Source organism: Coenobita brevimanus, chromosome 58, assembly GCF_032717465.1.
Source record: "Coenobita brevimanus isolate Jiangsu-jjx chromosome 58, ASM3271746v2, whole genome shotgun sequence".
Taxonomy (NCBI): domain Eukaryota; kingdom Metazoa; phylum Arthropoda; class Malacostraca; order Decapoda; family Coenobitidae; genus Coenobita; species Coenobita brevimanus.
The window spans coordinates 4,270,210-4,280,508 of record NC_137011.1 but is presented as its reverse complement, the minus strand read 5'-3'; the positions used below and the strand labels follow the sequence as shown (position 1 = coordinate 4,280,508).

General features: G+C 41.5%; 1 protein-coding gene across 1 annotated transcript in view; it reads right to left on the bottom strand.

Annotated features, from left to right (window-relative positions):
* The window catches only part of LOC145402554 (uncharacterized), a 67,901-nt gene extending 59,178 nt beyond the window's left edge, over nt 1-8,723 (bottom strand). Inside the window, exon 1 of the mRNA XM_080274559.1 lies at nt 8,633-8,723. Within this exon, the coding sequence (XP_080130685.1) occupies nt 8,633-8,723 (91 nt within the window). The remainder of the gene's footprint in view (nt 1-8,632) is intronic.
* Between the last annotated feature and the right edge of the window lie 1,576 nt (nt 8,724-10,299).

Genomic DNA, 10,299 nt, shown 5'->3' with positions numbered 1-10,299 from the left:
AAGGAAGAGGGAGGAGGTAGCCACGCCGAACAACAGGGAGGGAGGGAGGAAGCGAGGGAGATGAGAGCATACGGAGGGAAGGTACGCTGGATGAAACGCTAGGAAGGATGGATGCAGGGAGGGAGGGAAAGGAGGCCTTAGGGAGGGAAGGTAGGAGAGTTGAAAAGCTAGGAAGAATGGAGGAAGAGAGCAGGAAAGGTGGGGAGAGAGAGAGAGAGAGAGAGAGAGAGAGAGAGAGAGAGAGAGAAAGAGAGAGAGAGAGAGAGGTAACCAAGCTCTTCAGTCAGGGAGGGCGGGAGAGACAGGGAGTAAAGGAGAGAGGGAAGACGGGTAGGGGGGGGAAGGGGGAGAGGGGAGTAAGTCACTTCTTCGTGACTAGCATCATATACGCTTTTCACTCTAACTTGGCCTAGATCTTCGTCCTTTTTTTTAGCTTATACTGGAACTCCTCATCGTTTCCACAGCACTTCTTCGTGACTAGCATCATATTCTAATGTCTGGTTACAATTCAGCAGTCAACGTGGAGAGATGGGAAAATTTAGACCAAGTTTGAGTGAAAGGGGTATAAATATTCTAGGTGACCAGAGGACACAAACACCTTTTCCTTAGCGATTTATTTTACTTTTTCACAACAACAATTTTTTCTTTTATTTTATTGTGTTTGTATGGAAATAATTTGGAAAACTTACATACTCGTAGAAGGTGATACTGAAGTGGAATGTACAGAATGAATCGCAACAAAGCTGGTGTTAGGTAATCTCCGTTGGTCCTGAGTGTAAGTGCTCTAAAAAACATGAGAAGTAATTTATGATGTTTGAAAATTAATGTGGGCTTCAGAGAGAGAGAGAGAGAGAGAGAGAGAGAGAGAGAGCATCATGTTAGGAAATGAATGCGAGTCGGGGTGAAAGAGTTTTAACAGATGAGAGAGAGAGAGAGAGAGAGAGAGAGAGAGAGAGGCAACAAACGTACCCTACCTCCCTTCACCTAATCTAATCCATTCTGACTCCTCTCCCTCTTCCCAGTACTCCCCTCACCATCCTCCCCTCTAAATACACCCCCTCCCTTTTCTCCCCCTACCTCTTTCCCCCTGTGGTAAGTGGTGGCGATCATCATCCACTCCCTTGATGTAGTGTCGCCTACTTATTCCCTCACCTCTTCATTCTGTTTCTGTGTCTAGCCTCATCTTGTCCTGCTGTTCCCTATCCTTGCCTTCCCTCTCCGCACAGTCACCTCCCTGTACATAATCCCTACCTGTCCCTCCCATCCCATCCCTTTCCCCATCCTCTCTCCCTTCCTATCTCCTTCCTCTTTGACTCCTCCTTTCCCTATCAAATTCCTCTCCTTTGCATCATCCCCTTCTTCTCCCCTTCCTGTCCTCCCCCCTCTGCCTCCCCATCCTCACTCCACTTCTAGGTATGAGTTTTAACTTTTCATACATTCTCTCCCAACCCCTCTCCCTCCCCATCCTCTCCACTTGCTCTTCCCATCCTCTCCCATTCCCTCTCCCACTTGCTGCAATTAATGTCACCTTCCTATACATTCTCTCCCAACCCCTCTCCTTCCCCATCCTCTTCCGTTTCCCTCCCGAACCCCTCCCCTTTCTCTTCCCATCCTCTCCCCGTCCCTTTCACCATCATCACCCCATTAGCTGCAATTAATGTTACCTTCCTATACATTCACTCCCTACCCCTCTCCCTCCTCATCCTCTCCCCTTTCCCTCCCCATCCCTGTCCATCCCCATCCTCTCCCCTTTCCCTCCCCCTCCCTCACCCCATCTTCGCCCCACTAGGTGATATGAATGCTACCCCCCCCCATACATTCCCCCCGCCTGTGATTGGTGCATATATCCCAGTAAACGCACCAGTGGCAGAGTCCCGGAGTGTGTAAGGGACGAGTGGGCACGCGGTGTTGGACATGATGGTGTGCAGTGGGATGGAAAAAAATGATTGGGGATAGTGTGAATGGGATGGAAAAAAGAGGGGATAGAGTAGGGGTGTGGCTTTGAGAGAGGGGGTAGAGAAAAGGAGATGTGAATAGGATGTGAAATCGATGGATAGAAAAGAATATGGGATAGAGTAGGGGTGTGGCTTTGAGAGAAAGGGAGAGGAGAATAAGAGAAGGGAGTAGTGTGTAAAAAGGATGGATAGAAAAAGGAGTAGGAGAGGATAGAGTAGGATTTTGAGAGGGATAGAGGAGAACAGATGAAGGAAATAGGATGTGAAAGGGATGGATAGAAAAGGAAGAAGGGAGGATAGAATAGGATTTTGAGGGAAGTAGAAGAGAACAGGGGAGGGAAGTGAGACGTGAAGGGATGGATAGAAAAAGAAGTAGAAGAGGATAGAGTAAGATTCTGGGAGGGATAGAGGAGAACAGGTGAAGAGAATAGTATATAATTTCTGAATGTGTGTAAAAGGAAGGCAGACTGGTCCATTGAAGGTCGCAGACGGGATAAAAAGAAATTAAAAAAAAAAGCAGACATGGCTCGCTAAACCTGGTAGTGTTCAGTGGGGCAGGAAAAATGATTGGTGGTAGTGAGGTGGGGGCGTGAAAGGGTTGGTGGAAATGGGGACATGGGAGAATATACGTCAATGAGAGAGGTAAATTAGAAAGTTAAGGGGTAAAGAGAGGAGATGTGTGGATTTTAGAGAGATTAAAACAAGATGAAGGGATGGGAAGGGTTTAAATAAAAAGAAAATGGTATGGGATGTTGAATATGAGTTTGTAGTGGGACAGGAGAAGTATGTGGAGGTTGTGGATGGTGTGGAAGGGACGGGAAAAAGCGTATGGGGGAATGAGATAGATTTTGAGAAGTTAAAATAAGAGGAAAATGAGTAAAAACAAGACTAAGGAATGGTATGTGCTATATAATATTGGCATGAGTAGTGGAATGGAAATAATATTAAGGACAGTGAATGGAATGAACCGGATGGGAGAAGGGGTTGAGAGAATAGAGGAAGACTTTACGAGGGGTCAAGTAAGAGGGGAAAGAGGTAAAATAAAGAGTAATAAAGGGACATATAAGGTCTTTTAGAGGGAATAATGGAGAAGGATGTGTATGCGTTATTGAACTTAATTGCGTGCAGTGGGACAGAAAAAAGGGCTAGGGGTATTGGACAGATGGTTGGGAAATACAGGGGTAGAGGGGATAGGGTATGTGTTTTAGAGGGATTGAAGAGAATAGGTGAGGGGGGCTGGATATAAGCTTTGAATAGGTGAATAACGAGGGTAGAGTGGAGAGTGTAGGTGAGTGAGTTGGAAGGGGAGAGGAGGACGGGGAGACCAAGTATGAGATGGAGGAGTGGAGAGATATATAAGAGGGATGTGTGAATTGGAGAGGGAGAGGAGGAGGGGGAGACCAGGTATGAGATAGAGAAATTGAGAGATACATGAGAGAGGGGTGTGTGAGTTGGAACAAGAGCAGCCAAAAGGAAAGGGCGACGTGAAGGTGATTTGTCTGTGGCCACCTCTTACGGTATTAAGGCGCCGAGTGAGAGAGAGAGTAAGAGAGAGAGAGAGAGAGAGAGAGAGAGAGAGCGCTCGATTTAGGCTATGGTCCACGTAGGATAAAAACAAACAAACAAGGGTATGCGCATCGTTGAACATGGCACTGCAGTAGGGCGGTGGAAAAAAGAAAAAAGAAAAAAAGAAATAACAGAAGAAGAAAATAACCTTGAGGGGAGTAGCTTAGGATTTTAAGGAGTAGAATGAGGTACTGTTTGATCTTATAGGCCCACCTTAACACATTTCCCATAGCAGTTTATTCTTCCTTACAGCTCATTCATGTATCCCTTGTGTGTTATTTATGTCTTGCATGTTGGTTTTAAAAGATAGCAACAGCATACAAGACAGCAGTAAGGTGAGGTGTGGAAAACAAATCGCTAAGGAAAAGGTGTCAGGGAGCTTCCTTAACCTTAATATGGGTCTTAGAAACGACAGAAAAGGAAAGACTACAAAGACTAAAAAGGAATTGATATGGAAAAGTGGGTAAGCGTTGGCAAGCAAGAGGGAATAGCTATACCCCTTTCACTTTAACATGGCCTAAATTTTCCACCCCTCCATATTGACAGCTGGGTTGTAAAGAGAGAGTAACACTAGAATAAGGCGCTAGTCACGAAGAAGTGCTGTGGAAAGGATGTGGAGTGAAAGGGTGTGAGGAGAGGATATGGGGGGAAAGTGTGGATCTGAAGGACTAAATTACGAGGGAAATGAGTAAGGGAGATGAGTAATAAAGGAGCTTGTAAGTTATTGGAGATGAGGTAGTAAAGGAGAGCTGATGTGTGATGATAATGGAGGTGATAGTGTAGTAGGCACACACACACACACACACACACACACACACACACACACACACACACACACACACACACACACACACACACACACACACACACACACACACACACTGGACTGCAGGCTTAAGTTCCCCCTCCTCTTGCAGTCCACCATCCTCCTTTTGGTGGATAGGGAGGGAAATCGACAGACGTTTGTATAACCAGGCAGTGGAGCCGCCTGGTTATATCGGTGCCACCACGGGAAGGCGTCCCCTCTCCAACACCCGCTTTGAGAGATGTAAAAAAGGGAAATTAATGACGTGGAAGGCCTTTGAAGGAAACAGAAAAAAAGAAAAGGAAGAAATACAGAACTTGAAAAAGGAGAAAAACGGAAGTGATCTCTCTCTCTCTCTCTCTCTCTCTCTCTCAAAAAAAAAAAAAAAAAAAAAATACAGGACTTGAAAACGTAAAAAAATAGACGTGGCACCTTCCCCCCCCCTCTGTCTGTCTGTCTGTCTGTCTGTCTCTCTCTCTCTCTCTCTCTCTCTCTCTCTCTCTCTCTCTCTCTCTCTCTCTCTCTCTCTCTCTTTCCACTCGATAGGGTGTAGTGGAGCGGGAAAAATTGTTGTTGGTAACTAAAGTGAACTGGTCAGGAAAGGGGATGGGAAAAAGTGGTATTGGGGGGGAGGAGTATGGGATTGGGGGGTGAAAGAAGGGGTGACAGAAGGGGTGAAAGAAGGGGTGAAAGAAGGGATGAAAGAAGGGGTGAAAGAAGGGGTGAAAGAAGGGATGAAAGAAGGGGTGAAAGAAGGGATGAAAGAGGGGGTGAAAGAAGGGATGAAAGAAGGGATGAAGGGGTGAAAGAAGGGATGAAAGAAGGGATGAAAGAAGGGATGAAGGGGTGAATGAAGGGATGAAAGAAGGGATGAAAGAAGGGATGAAAGAAGGGATGAAGGGGTGAATGAAGGGGTGAAAGAAGGGATGAAAGAAGGGGTGAAAGAAGGGTGAAAGAAGGGATGAAAGAAGGGGTGAAAGAAGGGATGAAAGAAGGGTTGAAAGAAGGGATGAAAGAAGGGGTGAAAGAAGGGGTGAAAGAAGGGGTGAAAGAAAGGGTGAAAGAAGGGGTGAAAGAAGGGGTGAAAGAAGGGGTGAAGTGGACAGGATGTAGGTCCCGAGTTCACGTCGGACCCCAGCCTAACACCTCTTCTTAAGCGATTTATTTTGCTTGCAGCTCCTCTTTCTCCTCCTCTGTGCCACTTAATTCGCCCTACTGTCACCATACTCAGCAAAAATATCATAGAAATTGATTTTGAACCAGCCATATCCAAAAACAAATCGCTAAGGAAAAGGTGTTAGGGAGATTTCGGACCCCAGCCTTATTATGAGATTTGAGAAAAGGATAATAGGGGAAAAACTTGGCTCAGAAAAAAATTTATAAAAATTTTGGAGGGTGTATGTGTATGGGGTGCTTTGAAAGAGATAAGAAAAGAGAGTGAAGAGGGGAAAGGTTGTAGGTTTGAGAGAGAGAGAGAGAGAGAGAGAGAGAGAGAGAGAGAGAGAGAGAGAGAGAGCGAGCTGTAGTGGAAAAAATTGTTGGGGGTGAAAGTGTTTAAAAAATGTCCAAAAAAGGTAGATAATTGGTAACAGGTCTATGAAAAATAAAGAGAAGAGGGTAGGGATGGAGGGCTTTAGATGGGGTAAAAAAAACTAATAATAATAGTAATAATAATGATAATAACAGTAATAATAATAATAGTAATAATGATAATAATAATAATAATAATAATGATGATAATAATAATGACAATAATAATAGAAGTGGTAGTAGTAGTATTAGTAGTAGTCGTAGTAGTAATAATAATAATAATAATAATAATAATAATAATAGTAACAATATTAAAAGGAAGCATATTGTTGAACTAGAAATATATACAGTAGAGTGAGAAAAATTTTAATGGGTAAAGCGGTAGAAGGGCTAAAAAAATATATATATATAAAAAAAACTGAAGAGAGGATCGGGCTTTGAAAGAGGCCAAAAAAAATAAATAAATAGATAAATATATAAATAAAAAAAATAAAGAAATCGGGAGGCGAGGGATAATTTTTTTTGGTATGGTGTATAACTAAAGGGAACATATTTTTGAGCTTGACTGTACAGCAAAATAATGAGAGATATATATAAATAAATCGGTAAATAAAATGTGCTTGGATCTCTTTTGGGGGGGTGGCTGTGAAAGGGTTGGAAAATAATGGGAAAAATACTCCACTGTGATGAATTATTTTTTTGCCCTTTGCGTCTCGTATGGTTTAGTGCTATCCTTGTCAGTTACGGTTCTCCAAGTGCCCGTCTCAGGAGCACGAGAGCCAGAGTATGGTATTAAATTGGCTCTCAGATTTGCTTCCTCACCATCCTACAGAGAGCGCTTTCTTTCTCACGACTATATTTCGAGAGGGAAAGAAAAGCGAATCAGTGTGGAAGAATACACTTGATTTTTGTAAACAAAGGAAGGGGAGGGGAAAGAGAATGGAGGTTTGTATAGATGGGGGGAAAAGAGGAGGGGATGGGGGTTGAGAGAGAGAGAGAGAGAGAGAGAGAGAGAGAGGGGGGGGGGAAGAGAATACATCTTACAAAGTGAAAAAGGAAAGGAAAAAGAGAGTATATGAATTTAGAAGAGAGAGAGAGAGAGAGAGAGAGAGAGAGAGAGAGAGAGAGAGAGAGAGAGGAAATTAATGTGAATGTTAAGGATATATTCCATGAAAGTGAGGGTAAAAAAAAAAAATGAGTTGAGAAGAGGACCGTGGTCTTTGAAAACAGAAAAAAAAAAAATGGGCGGGAGGAGGTATTGTTCTACGTCTTTTAGCCTCCGAAAAAAAATTAATACGGTGAATGGATGGCTTTTCAGGGGGTGGAGATCATACGGCTTAGAGAGAGAGAGAGAGAGAGAGAGAGGGGGGGGAGGGGGACCGGATGGAAAGAATACAGCATACAAAGAGGGGGGGAAAAAAAGGAAGAGAAAAAAAGAGTTTGTAGGTTTAGAAAAAAATATGGTTTTGAAAGAGAGAGAGAGAGAGAGAGAGAGAGAGAGAGAGAGAGAGAGAGAGAGAGAGAGAGAGAGAGTGGAATAAAGGAACCATTGCATCGTCCGGAAAGAAGAAAATATGAGAAGGAAGAGAGAATTTTGGAGAGAAGGAAATGAAGGAAATAGAAAGTAGATAGAAAGGTAGATAGAAAAGGGAGAACTAAGGGTTTAAAAACTGGGGGAAGGGAAAGGGGTAGAGGAAAAGGGGGATTCGAAAAAGGGTGAATGAAAGAAAAGGAAGAAGTAAGTGAAATCTTAATGAGATGAGGGAATGGAGGAAGGATGTGTAGTGCTTTTGTGTGTGTGTGTGTGAGAGAGAGAGAGAGAGAGAGAGAGAGAGAGAGAGAGAGAGAGAGAGAGAGAGAGAGAGATGGAAATGAACAGAGACTCAGAAATAAGAGAGAGGAAGAGAGAAAATGATTAAATGTCCTGCAGTGGAATGACTCAGACTGATGATAATGATGATGATGATGATAATGATGAAATGAGACAAAGAAAGGGGTGAAAAAGGCACAGAGAAGAGAGCAGGGAGAGTGAATTGAAATAGAATGAGGCAGAGAAAGTGAGAGAGAGAGAGAGAGAGAGAGAGAGAGAGAGAGAGAGAGAGAGAGAGAGAGACGTAGAAGAGGCACGAATTCTGAACAGGGAAAACGTCTTGAGAGAGAGAGAGAGAGAGAGAGAGAGAGAGAGAGAGAGAGAGAGAGAGAAAAGAGAGAGTATGAGAGGCATAGACCATGAAAAACTGAAGAGAGAGAGAGAGATTTGAGGCACAGAAAATGAGACAAAGTAAGAGCAGGAGAGGGCATTGAAAACTGAGAAGAGATAGAAATTTTAGAGAGAGAGAGAGAGACAGACAGAAAGATAGATTTAGCAAGAAAAGCTGAAGAGGGACAGAGATTTTAGAGGGAGATAAGGGGACAGAGAAAATAAGACAGAGATAGAAAGGGCATCGAGAACAGAGTAGGGAGAGAGAATTTAGAGAGACGTAAAGAGACTGAGAGATAAATATAACCTGAAAAACTGAAGAGGGATAGAAATTTTAGAGAGATAGAGAGACAGAAAGATTGATATTGGATGAAAATCTGAAGAAGGATAGAAGTTTTAGAGAGATAGATAGACAGAAAGATAGATATAGGATGATAAACTGAAGAGGAACAGAAAATTGTGAGAGAAGAGGACACAGAGAAAGACATGGAAGGGGTACTGAGAACTGAGCAGAGAATTTAGACAGACAGAAGGAGACAGAGATACAGCATGAAAAAAAAAAAGACTATCACTGACCTGGACGTGTGCTGACAGGAGATAACAGCAGCAACAGCATCCAGCACAGCATCAGTGGCACAGCAGTCGATCCTCTCACGTTCATCTCCATCGTCCTCTGCTTCAAGTGATCCTCTCGCTGTTCAACTTTCCTTAGTTTTCAGTTATTTTTCTTTCTTTCTTTATTTTTGTTGTGATCTGGGCTTATGGAATTTATTTATTCACTTATCTATTCACTTATTGTCTGTGATATGGGGTTTGCGAGGGTCTTTTGCTGTTCCTATCTTTATTTTTAGTTTATTGTCACTACTGTTTCTATTCTTATATTAACTAGTGATTGCTGTGGTTGTAAGATTGTGTTGTCTTCCCTTTTTTCAATTTTTGTATTTGATTATCATTTACCTTTTTGTTTTGTACCTATCGTTTTTGCTTTGTCTTTTTCTTTCCTTCTTGGTATTTAATTATATAGATTGTCTTTATTTAGTTTTGTTTTTCCTTATTTTATGCTTTGTCTTTTTTAGTTTTTGTGTTGAACTCTATTTTACTTCGTCTTTTTTTTCTTGTCTTTTACTTTGTCCTTTTGCTGTTTTTGTAATTGTCTTTTATATGCATTTGTCTTTTATTTACTATGTTTTTCCTGTCTTGTTTTTCGTTTTTTATATTTATTAATGATTTACGTCTAGGATGTGTTATTTCCAGGCCTTTATGAGCGTGATAGTGTGCTGTAGGTTTCTCAGCTTTTTTTCTTGTGCGATTTATTTTCCCTCTATTTTCAGCGCTGTCCTACGTTTCTTCAGTGACCCCCCTTCTTCTGGCTGAGAAGGTAAGTTTTCTGAGTATTTTATTATTTACTGTTTTTTTTATATATTTTTTCTTGTTCGACTAATTTTTGCGTATAGATATTTTTTGGTGATGGAGTTTTTCTGTTTATGTTTTATTTTATTATTAATTTTTTATCGTAGTGGTCATAGATTTTGTTGTGGCTGTTACTATGAATATTTTCTTTTTCGTGGTAATTCTTCCTGTTTTTTTTTCTACTTTTTCTCTTCTTTTTTTCCTATGCTAAGCTTTTCTTCCTATTGTTTTATTTTCTCTGGTTTGTGTTCTTTTTCTTCTATTTTTTTTTTCCCCTTTCCTGAGCTATTCTTCCTCTTTTTTTTTTTTTGTCTTTTCTCTAGGCCGTTTCCTTCGTTTTTCTCTTTTTTTTTATTTAGGCTTAGTCTGTCTCTTTTTTTTTTCCCCTATGCCTAGCCGTCCTTCCTCTTTGTTTCTCTTCTCTGTTCTGTGTTCTTCTCTCCCCCCTTTTTTTTTTAATCTGTGCTCAGCTGTTCTGCCCTGATCGCTATACTGTCAAGACTTGTTCATTTTTTTTATATATATTTCTTACGTCTTTTTTCCAATTTTTTTCATCCTTCCTTATTTCTGGATTTTTTTGCTTATGATTCTTTTGGTAATTTTTGCATAATTAACCCATCTCTTTGTAACATGAACACTGTATTTAGGAATTCAAAGTCTGTGTCTCTTACGTGCATGTCTGTATTCTCAGCCCGTTTTTCTGTATCACTCAGTCTTAACCACAACTCTGTATTCCTCTGCGACACCTATTTCTTTGTACTATAAAATTACCCACACTCCAAGGTAAAGGTTTCTGTATTGTTATAAAGCTAGATTTTTATTTATTTCTCTGT